General features: G+C 50.1%; 1 protein-coding gene across 1 annotated transcript in view; it reads left to right on the forward strand.

The window, feature by feature from the left end:
- The first annotated feature begins 1,600 nt into the window (after window positions 1-1,600).
- The window catches only part of NXN (nucleoredoxin), a 55,726-nt gene continuing 31,586 nt past the window's right edge, over window positions 1,601-25,740 (forward strand). Inside the window, exon 1 of the mRNA XM_050908901.1 lies at window positions 1,601-1,918. Within this exon, the coding sequence (XP_050764858.1) occupies window positions 1,601-1,918 (318 nt within the window). The remainder of the gene's footprint in view (window positions 1,919-25,740) is intronic.

Consider the following 25,740-nt stretch of genomic DNA (forward strand, 5'->3'; position numbering starts at 1 on the left):
AAACAAGACAAAACTCCTCTTGCTTTGAACCACCTCTAGGGAGCAGGTCTTGGCAAAAGAAAAGAGAGATTGTAAAGCTGTAATAATAATAATGATAATTAATTGTATTTATAAAGCATCCCCTAATGGGTCTGGATGCTATACAATGATTTTAAATACAATTGAAAGCAGCAACAGTAAGAAGCCGAATGAGAAGCCAAATAAGGAAGCGTTGTAAAAATAAAGGTGTCTTTTACAGTAGCTAGCGAGATTTAAGAGTGCTGGTTCGGGGCTCTTCCAAAAAGTAGAAGGGAGAAGGTGTCCAACCTGCGCACACACTTTGCTCCCCATGTGTTTCCGCAGTGCCCGTGCAGCTGTGTGTCTATAGAGAACACGTGCAGACGCTCCCAACCAAAAGCCTCAAACTTCAGCCCCGCAAACCCATCCTCTGGACTCAGCTTACACATTTATTTTGCTTTACCGGCACGTGAGAGCGGAGGGTGCGTGTTCGCATGCAGAGATGTTTGCCGGCGAGGGCGGGTGGGTCAGGATCCGCGGCGTGGACACACGGACGTCAGTCCGAAGCGGCTGAGCATCCGTGCTGCAGTGAATTCTGCGGGCTTGCAGATTACAGACTTTGATTACAAAGGGCAAATATGTTTTAAAGCCTGGTTTGCGTGTCACCGCCCATGCTTTATTTCCTTTCTGTATTCCAGTCAGCCACACGGTGTAACTCAAGGCAGCCAAATTTACTTGTCTTTACACTTCTGGATTGGCTTTCAGGTTTTTCCGCCCGCCATTGATAAGGGTAAACACGTATTTATATTAGATTTTGAAAACAAAGAAGGAAAACACTCTCATTCTGCAGGCTTTGTGAAAGCTTGCTCTACGCTCGCTGACACACGGGGCCAGCTGGAAGTCGCCCTTCTCTAGGCAGTGGTTTAAAGGACGGGCGTCCCAGCTGGGTGAGGCTATTCGCACTGGGAGCGGGGGGTCAGGCGGGGTTTGCAGGATGGCGACTCGGGGCGAGGGCGAGCTAGCCGCTGATCCCCAGCAGTGACCGACTCCTGGCAGCAGGACGGCCCCGCTGAGGCAAGGCTGGAGCCCTCTCCTTGGGCGGTGAACACCGGCCATCCCTCCCTCTCCTCTCCCCGGGGCTAGAGGGGGGCTGAGGCCTGGAGCAGGCTCCCCGGGGCTTTATCCACGGCCTGGGTGCTGCCGAGCCCGGCACCCACCCCGGGGCTGAGGGCTAGGCTGGCCCACCCCGCGCGTGGGGAGCCGGGGGGGGCCGCAGGAGGTGTGTGCCGGTGGGAGCTGCGTGTCCGTGGGAGCTGCGTGTCGGTGGAAGGTGCGTGTCGGTGGGAGGTGTGTGCCGGTGGGAGCTGCGTGTCCGTGGGAAGGGTGCGTCGGTGACCGCGGGCCCTGGCCGCCGGGGACCGGAGCGGAGGGGGCGGGGCCGGGCCGGGCTGGGCGGGGCGGAGGGCGGTGCTGCCCGAGGCGGGGGCGGGCACGGGGCCGCGCGGCGCGGCAGCGCCCCCTAGCGGGGCGGGGCTCGGCTCGGCCGGCGCGGGCTGCGGCGGCTGCGGGCGGAGCGGGGAGCGGGAGAGCGGAGCGGGGCGGGATGGCGGGCGCCCTGTCGGAGGTGCTGGGCGAGGTGCTGGTGGCCGCGGACGGGGAGGAGGTGGCCGTGTCGGCGCTGGCCGCCCGCGGGGTCTCGTTGGTGGGGCTCTACTTCGGCTGCAGCCTCGGCGGCCCCTGCGCGCAGCTCGGCGCCAGCCTGGCCGCCTTCTACGGGCGCTTCAGGGGGGAGGCGGCGGCGGCCGGCGGGCAGCGCCTCGAGATCGTCTTCGTGTCGGCCGAGCAGGAGCAGCAGCAGTGGCAGGAGGCCGTGCGGGCCATGCCCTGGCTGGCGCTGCCCTTCGCCGACAAGCACCGCAAGGTGAGACCGCGGGCCGCCGGGGCCGGGGTGGGGGGGCGCGCCCCGGGCTTTGTCTGGGGGCGGCGGGGCTCGGCCGGGTGTTGTTCCCCCCCCCCCCGCGCCGCCGGGGCGGGTCTCGCGTGGCGGCGGGCGCGTGGCGCGGAGTGGGCGCCTTCCAGAAAGTTCCCGGGGGGAACCGAGGGGGGGGGGTGTCGGCTGCCGTCCCGCGGGGCGACGCCGCCTCGCCCGGCTCCTCCGGTTCCCGGGGCCTGCGCGCCGCAGCGGGCGGGAAAACCCCGCAGGCTCCGTCCTCCACGGGTGGGGGGCGAGGGGGGTAACCCCGGCCTGGGGGGTCGCGGTTTTAGGGGGGCGGTCGGACGGTGCCCGCTGGCCTCGACGGGTCCCTCGGAGGAGCGGGGCCAACAGGCGAGGGGTGTGAGAAGTCGCTCCTCCGAGCCGAAACCCGGGACCACGGCTCCGCTCGGGCGGCCGCCGCTGAGCCTGAGGAGAGCGGGCCTCGGCGCGGGCAGTGGACAGGGGTCCCCGTGGGCTCCTGCGTGGGTTCGGGCACAGAAAGGGGCCGTGGCCTCCACCAGCCGTGGGAGGACATTTGGTGGTTGAGGAACGAGTTGGAGTCCGGCTGGTCTGGGAGCTGCTGGCGAAGCTGCCAGGCGAGTTTGTGGGATGGTGTTTGTTATTCGTCTCATTTAGCAGCTGGTGTGTTCGATACTCTACAAGTTACAGCCCCTCATCTGAAGAGTTTAATCTGAAAGACAGGTAACAGACAAAAAGCACTCTGTACGACCCAGACAGGGAAGGCTGTGAGGGACAGGAAGGCAAAGGCTGGGCTTCCAGATCCCAACAAGCTCGCAACATTGGTAGTTTAAAAAAAAAACACCACCTCATTACAAATCTAATCTCTGGAAGCTATTGAGTAAGAATTAAAAAGATGGTGCCCCACAGTGCCATTTCTAAACATCTTTCCGGCGAGTGATTGCGGCTGCCGGTCTGAAAGCAGCGGGCAGGCGTTGGCTCGGCTCTCGGTGAGGCAAGTTCTCCACTTCAGCGGGGATTGGGGTAACGCCGGTACCCGCGGGGCCGGGGGGCGGCCGAGCCCCCTCGGGCGTCCCCTGTGTTTGGGCTCTGCGAGGCTGTGTTGGGACGAGAGGGATGACTTCTTCCTGAGTGGGTCTCTGAACCCTCTTCTGCCGGCACTTCGCGCTGCTCGTTAGGCAGAGGAGTCGTTTCAGGAAAAGTTGGCTGTTGTCTGGCCGCGCCGTGTGATGTCCCCTCTGCTGAGAAGAGGCATAGCTGGTTTGAAACCCGGATTTGGCTTTTTTGCTCGTTTGCTGCAGGTTTTTGTCACTAAGCCCCCAGTTCTGCAAAAGCTCTCGCGTGTTTAAAGCCGCACACCTGGGTGACGCTGCTGAGGGCCCCCAGTTTGCCCCTTTGAAGTCCAGACGCTTCTAACTGGGAGCTTGCATGAGTGGTCACAGGTTGGGGTCTGAGATGAGTTTCATTAACAAGGGGAGTTGCAACAGAAGCTTCATCTTTCACAGAAATTACAGTTAATTCCCGTTTCTTTAAAACCAAACCCTCTTCCTACAGGGATGTGAAAAGACTGTGGTTCCAATTAGTATCTGGCCATTTCCTTACAGAACATTTCAGATTATTTAGGTGGTGGGACTTTTGCTTGCCGTATTTGCTTTAAAAATTCCACTGCAACGTAGTTAAATGATTGGGAAATCGTAGAAGTGGAAGGTGGCATTAATTTTACATGCTGGCCAATACTTCCATCTATTAGATTGCAAGAAAACATGAAATAAAAAGATTATGGGGTCTTAAACTCTTACTCCAAGAAGCCCTGAGTTAAATTCAGGATTATTTTTGTGCGGAGTGTAAAGTAATTGAAGCTCGTGCTGTATATTTTCAAAACTAAGCAGATGTGATGTGGCTTTGGAGGAAGCTTAATCTATGGATAACAGAGAGCCTATTTGTAAGTTATAAGGGCAATTATGTCAGGATATCAGATTTCTAAACAGGAGATTTATAACCTGTAGTTCAGGCAGTTAGAAGTTTCCTTGTATAATAGGCTGATTTTTAAATAGTCAGGTTAATGACCTGACTCTGCAGAAAAGCACAAACTTTCTATTTTTCAAAAACATGCCAGCAATAGCTGAGGATGTCTAGCATATGTTCAGTACCTCGCGGGCTTAATTTGTTTAAAACCAAAAGCATTAGAAAAACGTAGGCAGTCCTTTTGAGTTATGGTTCCTTTGCACTAAAGGCTACTCTTAAACCCCATGTGAGACAACCCCCAGAGAATTATATAGATTTATGGGAAGAAAGGGATCTTACAGATAGAGAGTCGAGATAATAGAGAGAGAGAGAGAGAGGTGGGAACGTCGGGCAGGGAGCTGACCTTTATCCCTGGGCTCTCAGTCTCAGCCCCCGGAGGCTGTGGAGCCCCCGTCCTTGGAGGTTTCAGGGCTTGGCTGGGCGAAGCTGTGCCCAGCAGGGTCTCGTGCTGGTGGCTGCAGGGCTCAAAGACCTCCAGAGATCCCTTCCAGCCAACGCTTCCCGTTGTGGGTGGGTTACTTTCTCTACTGAGGTCGTGAAAGCTTTGGGGAGAGATGGCTTCCTGTCCCATATTGGCTGGAGTGTCACTTTTGTTGCTCAGAATTATTGAATAATATGGCTATTACGGTCCTGGTTTCCTGCTGAAACATTTATCAGTGTGCGCATTGTCTTTCTCTGGCATACTCTGCTTTTTTTTTTACATTTCTCCTTCTTCCAAACCCTGGGCATCAAATGTTGATAGGTCTTAAAAACCAGGCTCCTTTCTGGGCTTGCAGTAAAATTCCCACAGTCCTAAAAGTAAAACAGCTTCTTACTCTCATGGTTATTGGTGAAAGTAGTATGAGTTGTCAAAGAAAACAGCCAGTCTTCATTGAATGCCTCAGTAACTCAATAATGCCGGGGTGCAGTTCCCAAGGACATAACAGCCTGTGCGTCTTGCAACAACCAGTTGAATTTGAGTAACTTTAGCATATAGCAATTTCTGTCTCCAAACCGGTAATAAAAGAAAGCAGTACAAGTCAGCAAACATCTGGACGTGGGGAAAGCCTTTGATTAATGAGGATGGCATTGTGCCTCCGTCTGAGCCACAGCCAGCCGTATTATTGGGTTTTTTTCAAGAGCAAAACCGTAACGTGCCAAATGAGATTGGAGGCCTTTAACTTGTGATACACATCCCTCAATTAAGCTGTTCAGCCCCGGATTCGGATAGCTATAAGTAGCTGTTGATAATTGATTTGTTTTCCGATAATGCCTGGCGTTGCTGAGCAGAACATGGGGGAGAGATGTTGCTCCGTGTCTTTGTTTCGTTTGGGGTTTTGGTTTAACATCACCCTGTTGTTATCTGTTTGCACGAACATCTGCTCAAGTTCTGGAGGGTTGATTTAATAACGGCTTTAATTCCTGATGGCTATGAGAACCTCGGTAATGTAAACAGCCCACATCTGTCTACGTGCCCTAATGTCCGCCAGAACCCATGACAGGGCAGCACCCTCCCCGCTGTTGGGAGCATCCCAGACTTCTGGTGAGCTCCGGACCATCCCTGCTGCAGAGTCCACCTACACTCAGGGTGAATTCAGGTGCCCTTCGAGGGCTTATGACACGCAGGCTTTTGGAGGAGAGCAGGAGCGTGCTGTCCGGCTGTGCTGTGTTGCTGTGGGACATCTTGGTCATTTCTGCTAAAAAAAAAAAAAAAAAATTGGCCACATTCTCCGTTGAGTGGGTCCTCTCACATGGATCCACATAGGAGTGGGAGAAAAGAGGGTCAGGGAGCTGGAGGAGAAAAGGCTGCAAGCGGGTCTGCACGGGGAAAGAAGCGGTTTATCTTTTGCTGTTGTTTATTTGCCTTTGCTTTTGTTTTTACTTGTTACTTACTTGGCCCAGTCGTCTTCCTCATTCCTTTTAATCTTGACTTTTCTACTTACGCTTACTTGGTGCATCCACGCAGCGCCGCAGTGGTGTAGGGTCTTTGCTTTGCCTCTTGTTTTGTGTTTGCTTTCCGCTGTATTTATGCATCTGCTTGAGTGCTGCCCAGATTCTTCTTGGGAAGGCAAACCCATTTCCACTGGAGCTGGAATACTTCTGCTCTGGTTTTAAATAAATGCAAAACATGTTGATTATGTTTCTGTGATTATTCAGTCAAGTATCTGAAAACAGTTTGAGGATCTCCCTTTGCTCGCGCTGGTAAATATGCTTCGGTTGGGACAGAGTGGTTTTCCTTTATGTTAAAAGTTGGATTTGTATACCCTGCTCTATGTATTTTCTCCCATGTTCACATGAAATGTGTCTTTTGCCGAATTGTGTGGCAGAAGCACGTCATCTTTCTCCACGTGTGAAGAAGATGTCTGTTCTGTCCCACCCTAAGGAGGGGGAAAGGAGCAAGTTGGTAGTTTTGGATTTTGTTGTTTTAGTGGCTTGACTGCTGTGGTAGGTGATCTGAGTTGGACGTGGACAGAACAGCCCTTCTGTGCTGGGAGTGCATCTTCCTCAGCACCGCAAATAAAACGATGGTCTTAAGATCGATGGCTAGCATGTGACAAACCTCTTGCTTGTTTGCAGATATCTCTGTGAAGTCTTTTACAACAAATACCCACTCTTTTTTTTTTTTTTTTTTAAATTGTGTTCTCTCTTCCCCCCCACCTTCCCAAGAAAAGGGCATTTTCTTTCCCTCTGCTTAAAAAGATCGTCTGCTGTGGGAGCCTTTCCTAATAAGACACTGGGTACTGGTTTTGTAGGTAGAGTTTGTGCAAGAAGTGGTGGGGAGGAGTTAAATATGTCATTAAATTAGACTGTACACAATTTTTTTTGGGGGGGAACCCCTCAAACCCTTGATTACAGTTTATGATACACCCTGATTTTCAGGGACTCATAACTTTTCTGTTTGAAATTGCCATCTGCTGAGATCTGGGAGGCAAGTGGTCAGCACAGATGTGGGATTTGTCTAACAGAAAATTTTGTAAATCACTTGAGGCAGCTTTTGAGTTTCATCATATAAAAATATCTAGGTAATCACTTTCAGCTGTATTCCTGACTTTGTATTTCTAGGGTGGGAATGTATATGAAATCTTTGGCTCACAGGGATGTAGATTCAAAAAATATGGTCTTTTCATGACATAAGGCTATTGAGTAAAAAGCAAGGCATTAGCAGCACCAACTGATTCTTTGTTTGCTTTGAAACTTGCTGGTTCTGAAACATAAGAATGGGCGATGTATGAAAGGAGCAGAGAGAAGCCTGTGTGCTGTTTTTCATTGTGGCATCTTAATCCAGATGTTGAAATGAAAATGTTCATTTAAAAATGCATGGTTGACAATTTCATTTGTTACTCTCAGGTTGCAGAACTAAGCAAAGCAACTTTACTTTTTAAAGTAATCAGTGCACAGTTCTTCTCCAAAAATGCATTCTTTTAGGACCTGAACATGTAACAGCTTTGCAAAAGAAAGTGCAAAACGACGGAGCGTTTTTCTGTGTGATTTTGGAGAAGTACAACGGTGAACTTCAATCATGACTGAGGAATAAGCTATTCAGTATTTCCACATTGAGCAGATGACATCGAAGCCAAAACATTCTCTAATTCTTGTTGTTGATGCCACTTTTCCAAATTATGTCTGAGTATGTTTTGTACAGCTTTGCAGTGATCCTCCATACAATTAGCAGTCGTCTCTCATGCCAGGACCCTAATCCTTCAGTGAAATCCCCGTAAGCATTCGCTGCTGTTGGTAAACGGCAAGTCTGGGGGCTGTGTCCTGGTCCTGCAATAGTTGCAAAAACATCGCTGGCGTCCTTGGAGGTTGGATTTCCCCGTATATCCAAACTGTGGCCTGCCCGAGCGCTTTCCCTGGGGGAGAATTAGTATTTTAAATGTCTTGCTGATGTGTCATCTGCTGTGTTGTTTGTTGTGTTGCATCCTTCAGTCGGTAATTGCCCATGTTTGAGGGCCTGCCCTGGAAGTCCTTGGACATCTTTCCATTATCAAATCCTCCTGGCTCCGTGGTGGGGAGAAGCAATGGGAGCTTTTGCTGATCACACCGAGTGATAGCACTTGAGTCTTAGACCGGGCAAGTCCTGTCCCAAAAACTGGCATCAGGTTTGCATTGCCTTTCCGTGTTGGCTGCTTCGAGCGGTTTGATCACATTTTAGTTTGAAATGCAGTAAGCTGTCTCCTTGTTTAATACTCGAAACGATCCTTTTGTACCATTGCTCATAGATATTTCTTTGTACTGAGAAAGTTTGTGTGAAATTCATTGTGAGTTCATTGTTCGCAGGTACAGGTTTTGAGAGAGTCCAGGGAGTTTTGAAGTTGGAGTTTTTTGATCCTTTCTTGTGGACATACTTTTAATGTTTCAAAGCGGTGTATGGTAGGGTTAGCTCATGCAACTGGGGTAGGGTTTCACTTCTGAATTGCATCTGGGTAGAGCTCTCTGTTTTGCATTCCTGTTTTTTTCAGCAATGCTCCCAGCATGGAAGTTGGGGTATGGTTTTAATCTAAGTCAAGTCAGAAGATATTGCACTTCTTGGTGATCAGACCAGGGGGATTCTTGCCCCAGCCCCACGTACCCTCCTCCCCAACAAGCCAGATTGAACATAGGGATCATCTGCTCCTTATTGCTAGAGTTTTGATGTGAAATGTAGGGATATAGGGAAACTGAGAGGGTATGGGAGGCTGTGATAGAGCGGGCTGAGCTCTGAATTCAAGAAAACAAGTTTGAGCAGCATTTGCCTGAGCATTTGCTTGGTGAGAAGCTTGTTGGTGTGTGCAGATTGCTTCTTCCTCCTCCTCCTTCCCCTCCCAGTTTTTTATCAGGGAACAAGTTCCAAGCAAAATATTCCAAAGTGATATTTAATTACTCTTTAAAATGCAATTATTTGTCTTATCAGCCATGTGGATTTCTGTTTGCTGCTTTGATTTGACAGTTAGTAGTTTGTCATTTTTAAAAAGCTTACACACTCCAGGAATCTGTGATTTTTATGCTTTTGAAAGTAGAGATGTTGAATTAACTGCAGCTTTGAACTATTCATGGATAATTTCAGGCCCCCAGCTTTCAGCAAATAACAAGCTGACTCCTGAGCTTTCAGGCTGGGTTGAATACTGAATAATTACGACTTCATAGCTGTGTGCATTCTCTAAACTGGTTCCATGGCACATCACAGTGTAATACACGATAGATTTGAAACATTTTTCTAGACAGATCACTTTGTGCTCATGCCATCTCCACATAATAATGATCAGGAAAGGGGGGGAGTAATGCCAGCCTGGGGAGGGTGCTTGGATTCATTAGGACTTGGGCTTTGTGCACATTAATTCCCCTCCGTTTCCAGGGTAGGAGCCCTGGCTGGGGGCCCGGGGGTGTTCAGCTGGGGAGAGGGCTTTCCCCCGGCGCTGCCTTGACGTACCTCTGCAGGGCAGCTTCCTCTGTGCTGGCTGGAACCGCTGCCTCTCTGCTGGTGCTCTGTAGGCAAAAAACACAATTAGAGTTACATCTGTATGTCGTAAGGTAAAGACATGGCCAGTGGAGAAACTGGGAGCGGGGTGAGTTGACAAGTAAGCAAATAGACATATTAAATTCTCTCGTGGGAAAGCGAATTGTACAAGTATTTCAGATTACAACATGAGCATCTTGTACGATAGCTGATTGCATTTTCATCATCTCAGTTTTCCAAAGAAAATGTAGTGTCTTACTGATTTGGCTTAGAGTACGCACAATTAGTGGAAGGGCGGAACTAAAAAGATGCAGGAATGGTTTCTGCATACTCTCACGTCTGTCTTTCAACACCGCGAACAATTGCAACCAACAATTAATATGTAAAGAATTTGCGGTCTTTATTTAGTGCGAGTGACTGACTGCTTCGGTTGCGTCAGGGCGTTAGCTGAGCTTTTGCAATCTGATCAGCCCCCTGCTTGGAGCCCAGCAAGCCCCTCTGGCCTCAAAGCGATGGGAGCCCCTGACAAGGCACGAGGGAGCGCAGGGGTGCTGGCTCCCTGCCCGAGCAGGGAGGTGAGCGCTGGGCGCAGAGCCTAAATGCTGGGGAGAATCTGCTCCGTAAAGGATGCGCTTCAAATGATAGGTGCCATCGTAACTGCCGGGACCAGGAACGGTGCACGGGAGGGAGGGCGTCTTCAGCGGGGTCGCAGGGAAGCAAACCCAGGGCAGAGCAAACCTGGAAGCCGAAGGCTTGTAATGAGGAAGGCAGCGGGGCTACCCGGTGCTGCTGGGGGCAAGGTGCGACAGCCTCTTCAGGCAGACAAAGCGCTGTAGCAGCAGGGGTGGTGTGAGCGGTTGCTGTGTGTATTTTGCACCCGTGAAGATCTGCAGCAGTTGAAGCTGTCCTGCCCAGCCACCGAGAGAAACTCCAGGGTCCTCCTGCAACATTTTGTCTGTCTTTGCAACTGTGGCTAAATCCAACCCGACTTTAAAATATTTTAATGGAGAAAAGGTGCAAAGGTCCCTATTTAAAATGAATTTGCCAAGAGTTACCAGATTTTTATTTCATGTCTGAGGCATAAAAAGTAGCTGGTGGCATCCTCAGATGCGAGTGGGGACTTGGTGTGGCTGGCCCCCGGGGAGAGGGTGGCAGCCAGTGCAAGGGGTCAGATCCCGCCGGGAGGGATCTCTGCGAGGCTGGGCTTTGACAGCTGAGAAGGGACCATTGTTTTATGTTTCAGTGCAAGGATTTAAGAATCTGGGTGAGAATTAGGTAATGTTTGCAGAAGAGAGTAGAAGGCAACTGAAATGAATTGCAACTGCTTGAGCGAGCTGGAGAGAGAAATTCTAGTTCTCCCTCGTTCCCAAGAGATTCCCACTGGAGAGATGAAGTCATAGCCATTACTTCATTAGCGTTAACTCAGGATGCTGACAAATGAGCCCTCTTGATTTGTGCCGGGCTGGTTGAAGAGAATACTGCCCCGGCTCTCACCCTGTGCCTCGGCAGTCGCTGCCCTTGCCGTGGTGTTGGCAGAAGCGTGCGCCAACTCCCCAGCCGCGCTGATTCAGGCAAGCGTTTTCTTTTGAACTGCCACTGCTTCGTCCCGCGTGCCAGCTCCGAGTTGGCTTTTATAAATCCTGCTGTGCAGAAGGCAGCAGCTGAGGGATGGGCGGGCAGGCGAGTGCAAGCAGCATCCTTGTACTCGCCAGAACCTCTCCATCAATGCCCGTGCCTGTGCCCAGCGTGGGGAGCGTTAATGGTACCCAGCGGTCCGAGCCCCGCTTCCAGAGCAAACAGATGGGTGTAGGATCTCACCCTCACAACTCACAGCATTGCTCTGGGAGTCCCTTTTGGAAAAAGTGTGAAATTTATTGTAATACGCGCTGAGGATCTTATGGCGGATCTGAGCTGCTAAATCCTCTAAACCTGAGCCCGCAACTTCATTGACAGGGCCTCTCACTTTGCTCTGCTCCAAGCTTATGGTTTCACTGCTCCAATATTTTTCCATACATGGAAGCATTCCTGCCCCAGCCTGGGCTAATCCTGACATGCCACTGCATCTGGATGTTAGCTCATTTCTCGCAGCTGACACTGCAAAGGCAGATGTCTGAACTTACTTTCGTTTAAATAGATGTAATTCAACCAGCAAAAGTCTTACCCCATAGGTAAGCAGGGGGGAAGAAAAAAAGTGGTTTTCCATTTTAACGACCTCCCAGGGCTGTTAGGTGGATTAATTCGTCCCCAGTAATGCCATGCTTTGGAAATGCATAGTATTTAAATTGGAGGGGTAACAAACCACGGTTTTCTGTCTCCTGCACAAGCTGAACCTGTCTCCTTGCTGTGGCTCGGTTGGTGGAGAGGAGCCCCTGCCCACCCATCCCGTCCTGTTGGAGCGTGCTCCCGGACTCTCCCCGCTGCTCTGATGGCTCTTCAAAGGCTTCGTACTGTTTGGGGCGTATTTAGTAGCTCGGTGAGGCTGGGACTGCTGTGCTCTTGCAACTGAGCTGAACGCCTGGGTTGTACGGGAGAAAGAGAAGCTTGTGCTGGTGAGCTGCTGTTTGAGCCGGGGACCTGTTTATAATCCCTCCCTCACTGGGGCGGGCTGTAAGTTTTAATTAAATGTCTGTAAGGTGCTCTGCGATCCTCTGCTGAAAGGCCCTGTATAAGGGCAATGCCTTTGAATAAAAGCTAGAGAGCTTTCCCACCCGTCAGGAAAGAGTTGGAGCTAAAACAGTGAGACCCAAGCAGCTGAATCTGAACAGATGTTGGTTCTCCCCCACTTTGATAGTTCGAAAGGATTATTCTGCTTCTCCCAAAAAAAGGAGAAACACAGTGATTTTACTAGTGTTGCCAGGGATCTCGGCTCCATCCCGTCCTGCTCACTGCTAGTTAAAAGATTGCACGCTGGGCTGGAGGTGTGCATGGAGAGTTTTGGTTGTGGGCTGCCCTGTTGCGTTTGCAGTTCAGCATCCACTTGCCTGGCCCTCGCTGGGGGTCGCGGATGCACCATGGGTCCCAGTTTGTCCTCTCTTTGCTTGGCTGCTGCTGTTGTGTGCAGCAATAAGACAACTTGAACTGAGCCGGGAGGAAGACAGCAAGGGTAAAACAGGTTTCAAATGAACCAAGCTGTGTGATGGCGCGGGAAGGAGAAAACAATTTCCAGGTTTGCTGTCGGAGCTGTGAAGCAGGTGAAACCTCCTTTGTGCGACTGTTTCAGCCCCTGAGAAACAAGTGAGTCCAAGAGCTGCTGGGGCCCGTGGTGCCCCCAGCCCCACCGAGGGACCTCCAGCCCCTCCGTTCCCCCCTCCAAATACAGCCCGGGGTCTGGGCGGCAGCAGCAGCGCTGCGGTCCTTGTGCACATACTTGGGTCTGATGGGACTTCGGCATCAGGCAGGTCACCAGGGATTTAGAAATGTTCTCCCCCCCTCAAGTTCTTCTGACTACTGTTCTGTCACTCTCAGAGCAAATCGAAGGGCACCAGGCTACAAATCCTGCCTTGCAAGTACTGCCTGGGTGTTTAGCTTGCAGGAATGCACTTCTGTTATCAACTGATATCTGGTGTTTTAAGAGGGCAGGGAGCTAGGCTTATTTCCCTCTGAGAGGTTGATGACTCTACAAGCTTATTTTTCAGGGTGGTCCCTTTTTAATTCAGGTTTGTGGCTATAGGACAGAGGCCGCATTGCTGTTACATTACAGGCTGCTTATAATGAGCTCTGCCCTGTAATCTCTGTGCTCGGGAGCTTTGCAAATAGCTGCATGCATTAGGGAAGTCCTGCTGTCTTCTGTCCGATGGGCAGGGAAACAGGCAAGAGGGGTCTGGGGGCTGGATGCGTGACCAGAGCAGGGCTCTGCAGCTGACACGGCCGTGATTTCCCGGTCCCAGTCCCCCGGGAGCAGCCCTGTCTCACCAGCCCCACACAGCACGTGAACTTGAGCCCCTGGTCGTGCTCTGCTTCTCTGCCCGCCACCGCATCAGCCGCAGCCATTGCCCCCTGCTGCTGCCGCCGTCGTGCCGTGTGCTTCCAAAATCGGTTTGTTCCAGGGTTAGAAAAGACCCATTTTTGTGTCCTAAGCGCTGGATTTCACAGATGTAGAAGGGGAAAGGTCTTAATGCCTGCAGCTTGATCTGCTAATCTGAAAGCATGGGAAGTTTTTCCTAGGAAGATTTGCTGCCTGGCTTTCTCAGTGCAAGTTTGCACAAATACGTTTTATTCCTACAATGGGTCATAGCAGCTGGATGCCTCCCACCAAGATTACTGATATTTAGGTCTTTGATTTTGGCGGAGACGCACAGCAATAAATTAAATGAGTAGGGGAGTTTAAGAGAGTAGTACAGATGGTGGGAAACTGAGGGCAGGGACTACTTAAGTGCTAACGTATGGCACAGCTTTGACTCCCTTCTTTTCTAAAGGAAAGGAAAAAGCTGTGGGCTGCTGTACCAGCAATTTTGCCTCCCGCTTGTCTTCAAAGACCCACAGGCCACCTCTATTGCAATGCTTTCTTGATGGTCAAGAAAGGAGTGCCCTGTGCGTGCTCCTGCCTGCCGGCACAGCGATGCCCTCCGTGCCTTTCTGTCCTCTTGTGAGCCTGATCCTGGCTCGGTGCACACTTGGGTGCTCTCTGTCTTCGGTTTTCTGCTTTCCTGGCAAATGCTGGGAAAGCTGACTGTTAAATGAGATTTCTTGAATCTTTATAAGTCTTTCACTTTTTTCCTCATTAGATCTGACCCGTTTTAGGTTTTGTTTAGCTGTGGGGATTCAAGTGGAACGATTTCATTCCCTTATCCACCTCCATCTGCGTTAATTCGCTGTGTCTCCTGACTGATGGTTTAATTATTGTGTGTGACAGGAGCATCCAGGGCCCCACTTGGCAGAAGGTGTTTATCACTTAGGTGGTGCACAAAGTAGATGTCTGCTGCCCCGGTTGCTCCCAGGATGGGTTTTTGCCTAGAGAGGCAGTTTTCAAGCCAGTTAATTGCCACCTTGTGAAGCAAAAGGGTAGGTGGCTATCCCTGCCTTTCCCTGCAGGCACATCCGTGCCGGCTGCATGGGGCCAGTGGCTCTTGATGTGGAAAGATGGTGGTGTGGTAGGTTGGGGAGAGCCTTCGAGGTTGGGAAGAGCTGTCTCGCAGAGGGACGGTGAGTGTGGGAGGAGTGGAGGGAGGGATGGAGAGAGGCACAAGGACCAGGCTGGAGCGGGCAGTTGTGTCTCCCCTGGGAAGTCACTTTGCTCCAGACAGCCCGGCTTTGAATTGCAGGAAGGTTCCAGATTTTACTCCGTTTTAAAAATGAAACGCCCTGTGAGCCCTGCATGTTTTGTGTTGCTTTTTGGCTCGGGCTGGCGGAGCGGCTGCCCTGTGTTGGCCCGCATCCAGCGTCCTCTTTTTGATGTTCGTCTCCATGAGGATTTGCTGCAGTCTTCACAGCTGAAAAAGTAGAGTCATCTGCATAAACCCCAGTAACTCTCTAGATTAAGAGGCCACCAAATACCACCTCTGTCTGTGGCCGTCCTTCTAATTATTAAAATAATAACCCCAGGCAGAGTTTACAGCCCCGCTGGTGGCTCAGGGTCTGTTGTGCTGGGTCCTGTTCAGACAACCGCACAAGAAAGAGATGGTCCTTGCCCTACAGTTGGTTATCTAAGGAAACGTCCCCCTCACACCGTGGGGAGAGGGTGGGTGCCTCGCGCGCAGTGACAAGCCAGGCTGGCGGAGATCCCTCCTGCCTTGCGGGCACAGAGGTTTGGGATCTGGAAGGGGAAGGCAAACGGAGACCTCCTCCATGGCTGTGCCCTGCATGAGGTGATGCTCTTTGCGCGGCCACGAGCTTGCAGAGCTGTTCCCTGCCAGCGGCTAGTCCGTAGTTTTGTCCTTTTGGCTGCTTCTGCCCGGTGGCTTGGCAGGAGCCCTGGCCATGCTTGACTTCCCTGCGGCTGCCACAGTTGCCCGTCTCTTCTCAGCAGCAGCTGGAGGTCTGTCCGGGTGATGTGAAGGTGTGCTGCTGGCCTTCATGCTGAGATTCGAGAACTTCACCTCCTTTATGCAAAAGCATTTATTCCAGCCAAGCTCATGCAGCTGGTATGTGCTAGGCTGCTCGGAGGAGAGAGGACCAAAGCAAACGGGCAGAAGTTTGTCACTTGGATTAGGTCGCTGTCCCAAACCGACTGACCGGATTGTGTCGACAAGTTAAACCAGCATTAAAACACGCTGAAAATTTGGGGCCGGGCATCTGCCTGCTGGGTTACAGGGATGCCCGTCGCCCTGATGTCAGTGCTCAGAGTTCACGCACCTCCTTTCTGTCTTCATGATGCTGCCTTTTCTTCTCGGGGTTTGAAAGTGGAGACATGATTACACCTGGCACGTGGCTGGGGGAGAAGAAGTTGTATAAAAGCTGGTTACCTGCAGTGGCTGCCATCTCTGGCTGAGTGCATCTCTGGCTGCTTCCTCCCCTCGGCTGCTGAGAGCCTGCGCGGGGATTATCCAGAACAAATCCTATTATCCAGCCGCTTCCGTGGCGGAGATGTGCCAGGCACAGGCAGATCCCTCCTTGCCCCAGCACCTCCCGCAGTGAAGGAGTCACGGGACAGGAGTGCCCCACGGGACATAAATCGCGTCGCTGTTTGCAGATGACATCACGGGTGAAGATCAGGGATTTTTAGGGTTTCTTTGCCGGAAAGTGGCACTGTTGATTGCTGAGCTTAGTAGTGAAGAATTTGAAGTTGTGATTCATCCCTCAATCCACGTCTTAAGTATGCAGTGGTAAAGCTAGGAAAATCTGTGTATGTATAAAGTGTTTCCTCTTAGGGAGCTGAGAAACCCTTAGGTGCAGCAATTACTATTTTCCTTAATTGGGATTGAAATACCGAACGCTCAGAACGTGCCCGCTTGTGTCTGTTGTGGGGAAAACTCAATTGCTTAATAGGAATGTCTTTTCATCTTGCCACACTGAAGAGAAAGTAAGGTCAAATCTATTCAAAAAAAAAAATTCCTGACATTTTTTGGTCATCTGCTCAAATGGCTGCCCAGGCCCATGGAGGTGGCTCAGCACGGGTGGCTCTTGGTAGGGAAAGTCATTTGTGAGAGGCGGCTCCCAGGAAGGAAAGTGGTTCTTTGCTGATGCTCAGACTTCTGGTATTTAGTTTGGTCTTTTACTTTTTAATTACTCTAGCAATTAGCGTAGTTACAGATTGTGTCTTGCCTTTGCTGTTCTGTGTGCGCTTCTCACATGGTGTTTGCTGGCCCTGAGGATAAATCAACCTTGTGCAAAAACACATGCTGGCACTGAAAAGGCATCGCTGTGTGTATGTGAATCATCATCCGTGTGGATGTTTGCTCTGAACCTCTGCAGCCGGTGAGACGGTGCCGGGCTCCAGGCAGCTTGTGCACAGGATGGTGCTTTGCCTGTGCTGCCTACAGCCGCTTAGTGACATACAAATGAGGGGCGAAGGCAAACCGTGCCTGCTGTTTTCCTCCACTTGTTAAATAATTACAATCAGCCTCGCAGTAGTTGAAGACCGGACAGAGCCCACCAGTGACGCGTGGGGTGTTGTTGCATGGGCTCGTCGTCAGAGGGATGCTGAGAATGTGAACCTTGTAAAAAGAAATGGAACTTGTTCTGTAGCTGAGCAAATTAGACACTGTGCCACAGAGGTAGAAGAGGAGAAGCCCTGTCTCACGTGAGCTTGGGCAATCACTTTTTTTGCAATTTTGTTTTGTTTTTTTCCACCATTACCAACAGCATTTGCTTCGTTCAGAGCTTCAAGCTATACGAACCAGGGTGTAATTCCCCTGGAGGGTACGTCACGCTGACACAGAGCTGCCAGACACCTTCTGATTTCAAAGTTGAGAACTGCCATTTACTCGCACGTTTTCAGTATTTCTTGTTTCTGCTGGTAAAAGCACCTACCGACAGAGAAATGGATATCGAAGGGAGCAGTGCCTGCTGCAGCGCAGAGCCTGTTGTTCAGCTAATCGGGCGAATGAAGAGTCTCACTCCAGCTTCCCTGTGAAGAGCCGCTGAAGAACACCACAGGGGTTTTCTCTCCTTGGTTAACTAAATGTTACTAAAGAAAATAAGTTTAATCAAGTCCAGACCTTTTTGCAGGAATCGCCATGCTCTTCTCCCCCCCTACTCTCCTTCCCCTCGCAGCGAGGAGAAGGCACCGTGCCGCCTCGGCCAGTGCTCGCCTGTTGTGTTGGAAGAGCCTTGTTTGCTCGGTGGGGTTCAGTGATCCCGCAGCAGCCGCCCAAAGAAAAGAGCAAAATCCCAGTGGTCTGGCTGCCGTCCCTCTGCTCTCCTGCCTGTCGCAGCCCGTCCGAGCCCGATTTCTGCTCAGGTATGAGCTCTTTTCCATTCTGTTTACGCTTCGCTTACCAAAAAGGTTGGAGCCAGATGATTTTTCTGCAGAGGATATAATTTCATTGGAGAGAAGCGGGAGTTTGTAAAACAATCCATGGGATTAGTAGCACCTCGGCTCCTGCAGGATCTCCCCACCCCCTTCTTCAGTCTTATTTCTGTTCTTTGAAAGCTGAAATTTCCATTGCTGTTGATGCCCTGCCAGGCACTCTAGCAGGGTTATTTTCCCTTGGATGCAGTTCAAGAAACCATCGTTCCTTTTCTCTATCGTTTGTTATCAAAGGGAGGGGAGTGCCTTCCCTGCACTGACCTGCTGCCTCCAGCGCTGGAAAGAGTGGACAGCCATGGCTGCTCTTCAGACCCACCATGCTAGAAATGCAAAGTAGAAAAGATTTTAGTGGCAGGGAAGCTGAAGCATTCGTGTCCTCAAGAAAATACACTTCAACATTTAAAAAAACCCAAACCAAAGCCTGTTCAGGGTATCGGCAGAGGTCTCGGTTAAAGCCCTCCTCCACCAATGCAGCGATCTGAAGGTGAAAGGCTCACCTGTGTGATGTGCTTTAGGTTCGTACATTTAGGCAGGAGTGGCCTAAGGACTTCTGAGAGACTCGTAGCATGACATTTTTATTTTAGTAAAGACTGCTGAAGTCAGAGGTTTTAGCTAAAAAAAAAATCTTGGGGCAAGGGCAGCTTCAAAACCGGGGTGGTTTGGGGTCTGCCCGGGCTGGAGCGCGTGGCAGGTCCTGCCTTCGCTGGCTGTTGTGCTCTGCTGGGTACCGTAACACGGGATGCAGTTACCAAGGTGGGCGAGACGGGAGAGGAAACCCAGCCTCCTGCTTCCCGCAGCCGTGCCCTCTGCTCGGGCGCAGTCTGCTTCCTCTGGCACTGGGGATGTGTTCCAGTTTTATCCTATCTTCCTTGCTTTTAGGGTTCGGGCTAACTCTTTTACATAATCATAGTGTGTAGATTAAAAAAAAATAGTTTGTTATAACTGAAAAAACCAAAGAAACAAAAAAAGAGAAATACTTTTAGGAAGGAAAAGAAAGCCCAAGCATAGCTTTCTGCTGCTTGTAGGAGGAGCTGGCTACAGGACAGACTGTTTTCTGGTTGCTCCTCCATGCATGTCGGCGTGATATCTTTAATCTTGGTGATGTGTATCATTTAAGTAGACTCTTGGATGAACTGGTGTGTGTCTGCTTCCTATATGTCCACCTGATTTACATGACCTCTCCTTATCCTCTGCCTTGCCTTGTCATAATGAAACTACAACAGGTTTTAGGGTTGCTGGGGGAAAACCCGTTTTCCTAGAGAGAATATAGAGGTTTGCTGGATTTTCAGAGAAAATGTATGAGCTTTACTGACAGGAGAACCGGCCGAGCAAGTTAGCGGTGGATTTGAGATGTTAGCTTTGTGGCTTTTGTCTACCAGAGCCTGAGCAGTATTCGATGTGCAGACATGTTTTCAGACATTTCTCATAGAGAAGGTGTTGGCAGGTCTGTTGTTAACACCCTTGCCTTTAGGCCAAACTATTGAAAATTCAAGTTCAGCTTGAATCTCATTTCAATGGCTTGGAAGGCTGCAATCTGATGGGCTGAAAAATCTCGTCCAACTCCAGCCCTTATTAGGAGCTTAATCTGAAGTGCAGCCAAAGCCAAATAAGGGGGAAGGCAAAAAAAAAAGGCAGTAAAATGGAACAAGAAATGTGCATCCAATTTACAGTATTCCTCTGCAACCTTAATTCAGCCCCCTGTATGCGTTACGATGCAGTTTCTAATTATGGGATTACTTGGGGGTTTTTTTCCGTGGCACCCCTGCCCTCGCTGCTCAGGGAGGGCGGTCGAGGCGGCCCCGTGAAGGATGGGGTTGTGTGTGTAGGACCTCTGCCCTGCACGGTGCAGGATTTGGAGGGGAGGGAGTGAGGCAAGTCATGGAAAAATAGCAAGGGTGAAGTGATGGTTGAGGAGACGGGATTCCTGCTCTGCTTCTGCCGCAGGGCTCATGTATGGCGCCGGGTAAATTGCTTTTCATGCACAACGAGGGACTTGATTTCCTGGGTCCCCAGGCTGAGGGTTGAGTTGCAGCAGTGCCGAGTGCTCCTGCTGCAGATGATCTCATGGGAAGTTGTACGTCAAACATTTAAAATGCTGCTCAGTGCTATTTATTTTTTAAAAAGGGAGCTGTAGGCTGGTTCTGGAACTGGATGCCCAGAGCTTCTCAGTACCTCTTTTGTTTGGCTATAAACCGGAGGTGTTGTGAACATAGCCCTCTAGGATTTTCTGAAAATAAATCCACGATCGTTTGAGAAGTATCCCAGTCTGCAGTGGCGAGACGCCTTCATTTTTGCCTTGGAGCAGCACGTGAAAAGTGTGAAGTGAAGAGGGCTGAGTGCTGCACATGAACAACCAGTCGAAAACCAAAACTGAATAATTCCTCGCTTGTTGAGCATCTTCTATTCTCGGTACTAACTGCGTCAGGACTGTATGCACACATGGTATGTGGCCATGCTGTAAAGACCCTACGCAAGTGGACCAGATTAAAGCTACAGGGAAAACTTATTTCCAGCACATCCTAGCTTTTCAGGGCTTGGCAACTGTAATATTTTCTTAATGCAGCCCTTCAGATGTAATATGGTATAAATTACAGGACTGGGCGAGTAAGGAGTTATGTGCAGAGGGTACAAGCATCGCTCTGTAAGAAACCTTACAGGGAGGAGGCTGAACAGCTTGATTCTGAAGGTGGTAATTCGTTTGCATTTCTGACCTGTAGCAGAAAGTGGGAGGTTTTTGGATCATCCAGGAAGGACCTTGTGTGTAGTTTAGGCTGCTAACGCCAGATAGCTGCTTTTGGCTTATCTGCACGTGGGTTGCGTTTGATCTTTAGGTTGGACCACTGTTGTGTGTTGGAGCCTCACTTGCAAAATAGCTCCTGCGTCGGTCGAAGAAAGAGGTTGAGGAAGTTATTTTTTCTGTGGTTTTATGGAACTCTATACCGTCGTCTGTCTCTAAGGAAGATGTGACGCACGATGGCTTTGCAACTATGCAGCTTGGAGAGGCGCATAGCTGCGGATGCTGTCACAGGGATGCTCCAGCAAGAGGTTTGCAAAGTCGAGAGGCAGCTAGCATCCCTCTCCCTTGCCCAGTACCATTTGGACTTTGTTCCAGCTTGTCTCCTTCCCCTCAAAACATGGATTAGGAGCTGCAAAGCTCTCTGCAGGAGAAGCTGCATGTTTTATACCAGCTTGGCAAGAAAGAGCCCCATCAGCTGTGCTGTTGGGAGGAAGGGCTGCACTCAGCCATGCTTCTCCAGGGCTGTGCAAGGTTTTGAACACAGCTCGCTTAAATCAGCAGATGTTGTCAGGCATGCACAGGCAAAACCTTGCTCTAATTCACTAATTATAAAAATTCCTGGCAGAAGCTCCGTGTGAGTCAGCTACAAAAAAATTACTTAGGAAAAAAATAAGTTTATGGTATAAGGCTGACTTTAGCCCACAAGAAGAAGGGAAGCTGGGGCTTTCTGTAAATCCAGTTGGTCATCCAGCTTTAGCCCACCGTGTCCTTGTCTGGAGAGAGCAGCGATAGCAGAAGCGGAGCAGTGAAAGCCCAGGGACTCGTCCCACCCTGCCTGCAGCTCCCTGAAGCTGGTGGTGTGGCAGGGGACGGATGGAGAGTTTCCTTTCCGCTGCCACAGGAGAGCCGGTGCCCAGCGCGGGAGCTGGCGTGGCTCTGGCTTGTGAATCAGGGCAAGGCAGCCCCTTCCCTGCCAGCCCCGAGGATGGGAGGAGGCGGCTGCTGCTGCCTGCTCGGGGTTCGCGTTTGCCTTTCACCTTGCTGCACGCACCGACTGGCACGGGGAATCGAGGAAGCCTCAGATCCGGACAGGTCTTGAATTATCTGCAAAGGGTGTTTGCAGCACTGTCTCCTAGGGCAGCTGCCTTTTTTGTTGTTGTTGTTTATAAAAGTTGGATTTTATTTTATTTTTGTTATAAAACCCACATAACTTATTTCCCTTGGAATCTTTTGCAGGCGTCTGCTCTGAGTGTGTTTTGGCCTCACTGCCCAGTGCTGGTTTTGAATCCCAGTCCCAGTGGTAGGAAGTTTTTAGAATTAAAAAAAATACAACTGGTGTTAATAGAATCACAGTGTCCGCCTGTGGGTTTTAAACAGATATCCTTGGCTTTATGTTTTGCCTGCAAGTAGCCAGTATCCAAAGGGTGTGTAGCCCACAACAGTGATTTAGCAAGGATGCAGCATTTCCCCTTTGTCAAAAATGACTTCGTGTTTCTTTTTGTAACCTAGCATGCACCTCTCCAACCCTGCTGCTGTGCCTAGCTGTCCTGATCCACTGCAGCAGGCAGGATACGTGCCTTTGTGGGGGGCTGTGGTGCAGGCTCCCAAGGGAGGTATGTGGCAGCCCCATCAGTAATTTAAAATTACACCTGGGGAATATGGAGTAGGAAACAATCCTGCCTGGTGCCTCTGGGAATGGATGCGTCTTTACAGGGTTGACTTTTCAGCTGGGCAAAATGTATTTGCTTGCACTTAGCACGCACTTGCGTTGAATTTTCTGCGTCCACCGGTTCCCTTTTCACTTTTGTACCTGGTTTTAAGATGTGGCTCCCGAAGCAGAAGATAATTTTTCAGGATGTAGCACCATCCTTTTGATCCCGACCTTCCCTTTATTTCCTTTCCAGGATGTCTTTTGTAATACAGCCTCATAACGCTTCCTCTGCTGCCGCTCTCCCTCGCTGACCTGCCGGCACAGGTTTCTGGCAGGAAGGTGAGCATCTCTGCCCGCTGCTCTGCCGCCGACGCGTGCCCCACGGATGCTGGCATCCCTCCCTTCGACGAAACACCGAGCACAACCTCTCCAAACTGCCCTGTCTTGCCCAGGAGTGGCTGGGATCCAGGAGGGCTGTTTTCCCAGGAAAAAACAGCTTTGCTGGGGTGGGCAGCAGGCTGTGGTCAGCCCCTCACAGCCACACGTGCGTGTTACAGTGACTCTGTTGTTCAGGTGCTTCTCAGCATTTCCAATATGAAAACTAGTTTCGGCAGCACTAAGTTGTCTGCAAAGTTGCTGTTGTTTGGGTTTGGTTTTTTTTTTAATACACCGTTCTCTGAGGAGCTTTTAAGAACACACAACTCCCTGGCGTCTCCAGTGCAGCGGTGACGACTGTAGCGCTCGTCAGCTGTACTTTTTATAGTCCTTTTCCCTTTGGTCAGCAGTTTTTATAGTTCTTTTCCCTTTGATGTTGGTCACTGTCAGCAAAGACGTTTCAAGCTGGTCTGATAGGTAATAGCTGATAGATAATATAAAGTGTTAGTAAAGAAATGAAAAGCAAGCGGAAGAGCGTGCGGTGGTGGTACCAGCAGGAACACCCAGTGAAAGCAGTTGATTTTAGTGTTGAGGAAGGTCGGTATAAACATGCCTTTCACCTGGGGTGGGAGAGGGAGGCAGAAATCCTGAAAACAAGTTTGTATCTGTATGAAGCTTCTGTAACTGAAGAGCCATCTATATTGTGGAAGCGGCTTTTATTTATTCCTTGGAATCCAGAGTTTGGAGAGCACGTGTTGGCCATGCAAACTCTCAGCTTTGCCATAAATCTGTGTTTTGGCATTGCTTGTCCAAATGCCATATTATCCAGATAGGAATAGATAGGGGATTAAAGCAGAATCCTTTGCTATTTATGGACTCCCTTGGGGGATACGTTGTAATATTCTTTTGAATCGACTAAAAGGTAACCACAACAATCCAATGCTGCATATGCTAAATCTTCCCTGTGGCCCTCCTGTAGACCTGCAGAGGGGGAAGGGGGGATGTGGCAAGATATTTCAGCTTGCAGGTCTGAAATAGCATTGTTTGGGCTTTAACAATCTGCCACCTGCTGATTCCCTGGGGTTCAGAACAGAATCTGGGACACGTGCTTATTTTTTTTTTTTTTACAAATGAGCTGGGCTTGGAGCTTTAATTCTCTCCTTTCATAAGCAAGTGCAGACTTGGAAAGTATTAATTATTTTGTACTATCTGTAGCACCATCTTTCTGTAGAAGTAGCTAAGTCCTTCCCTCCGGTTTGTAACTGTCTTTACAAACTCAGGTCCTGTGTATCTGGGTGTCCCTTTTGGCGCAGGAGTGGAGGAGCGGGCTGGGTGCCAGCGTGCCAGACAGAGTCTGGAAGCGTTCAGCGGAGCTGCTGGCTCAGACCGTCCTGATGCCCTTCAGCGAACTGAGCAGCAAGAACTTAGCCGAGAAGGGCTTTTCTCCTCTTTTTGAAATGGTCAGTAATCCAAAGTGCCACATATGTGTGCACAGAGTTTAACCTTTTGGTCTCCAGCTCTGCCCAGTGGAGAAAGGAGGTCCTCAACCCTCCTGGAGAAAACACAGAAGACCCAGTCCAGCTGTGTTTGAGTTTTACGCTGCTGTATATTGGGGCACTGTAGAAGGGTCTGTGCAGGTGGACCTCTTCCCTCAGCTGCATCCTGGCAAGCAGTACCACTGAGGACTGGGCACCTGGACCCTCAGACACCCCTTCGTTTGCCCACTGCCTTGCAAAACCACGTGTGTAGTTTATAGAAAGCAGAGCAAACGCCATGAACTTCACAAATTGAAGACAAGCAAAGTTTTTGTGTAGGGGTGCAGCTTTACAGACCAGCTGGCTCTGGTTTGGTTTCTCTGGGCTTGGGAATTTCCTGGGTTTGGGTGTTTATTCCAGCTGCCCAGCCCCAAGCAGCCCATGGGGCATGTGTCTGCAAGGGGGCCAAAGCGTGCTCCTTGCCCGCTCTGTGGTGGGGGAGAGCAACGCAAAGACTGTGAAATGCCGGTTTCTCTTACAAAACTCTTTTGATTTTTATTCAGGAGCAGCAGGTTTGTTCTTGGAGGGGGGGAGCACACCTCACTTCCCGCATCCCCTTCATGCAGGGCTCAACGCAGCCCATTTTTGTAGGTGCTCGCTGAGAAACAGCAAAAATCAGGAGCAAGCGGATGGCCAGCGCTTGCTTTCTCCTTTACGTGCCTGTTTAATTGGATAATATGCATGGTCTTGCCTTTTTGTTTACCTTAGGGTTTGTTATGACAAAGATGATGGATTTTTCCTGGCTCTTGCACGCACAGTATGTAAACCAACACGACGCAGTACACGGTCAGCGTGTGAAGCCTGCCGTGACCTGGGCGCTCGGGCTGTTCTTCGATGCACGCCACTGACATCCAACTCGTTGCTCAGTGTCTGCATTGCACCTCTGTGACCGGGAAGCACGTCTCTTCTCATGCTTGTAGCCACTTGCGCTGCTTGCCAACACACAGGGGCCCGTTTCAGATTGCTTTTTCTGGAAATAGGGGCATTTGGGAGAAGAGATACCTCAAAGGTATCTCTATCTTCACCTCTGGACATGGTGAATTCTTGGAAACTATGGGCAGGGAGTCTGTCTGCATCTTCAGCTGTTTTTGCTCTCCCCTTTTAGTACAAACAAATTGCCCCCTAATCTTGGGATGATTTTTGTACAGACTTTTCCTTGAGTCCTGCGTTTCTGAGCCCTTATTTCCCACCTAGGGAATTGGGTTTTTTTCCCCATGTGCATCCTAATTCCTGGGTGACTTCTGTAATTTATCACTGCTAGCTTGTCAGCAGAGACTTGGAATAAAAGGCTTTGTAGTGTGCTGCTTAGCTGGCTGTATAAACATGAAAGTACCAGGTTTTTAACTAGCTTGCTCACATGGCTTTCCTCTGCAAAGCTTTAGCCAAAACACTCTGCTAGATAAAAGGGATGCTGAGAAAGTCCAGGTCAGGCGGAGATTGTCTGAGAAGGGGTATAACATTGATCTTTGTTTTAGTTTTACTTTTATTTCTTGTAACTTCTCAGTAAGAGCAGGGAATGAGGAAAAATTGTTTTCATCTCTTGGTGGTCAAAGATTAAGATGGATGAGGCAGTGGGCTGCCTGGAAGAAGCTGTTAAGTAAGAGCCTGGCTGTGTCCCCCCTCTCTTGCATCCTGGATGAAGT

The sequence above is a fragment of the Gymnogyps californianus genome, chromosome 20 (genome assembly GCF_018139145.2).
Source record: "Gymnogyps californianus isolate 813 chromosome 20, ASM1813914v2, whole genome shotgun sequence".
Taxonomy (NCBI): Eukaryota; Metazoa; Chordata; class Aves; order Accipitriformes; family Cathartidae; genus Gymnogyps; species Gymnogyps californianus.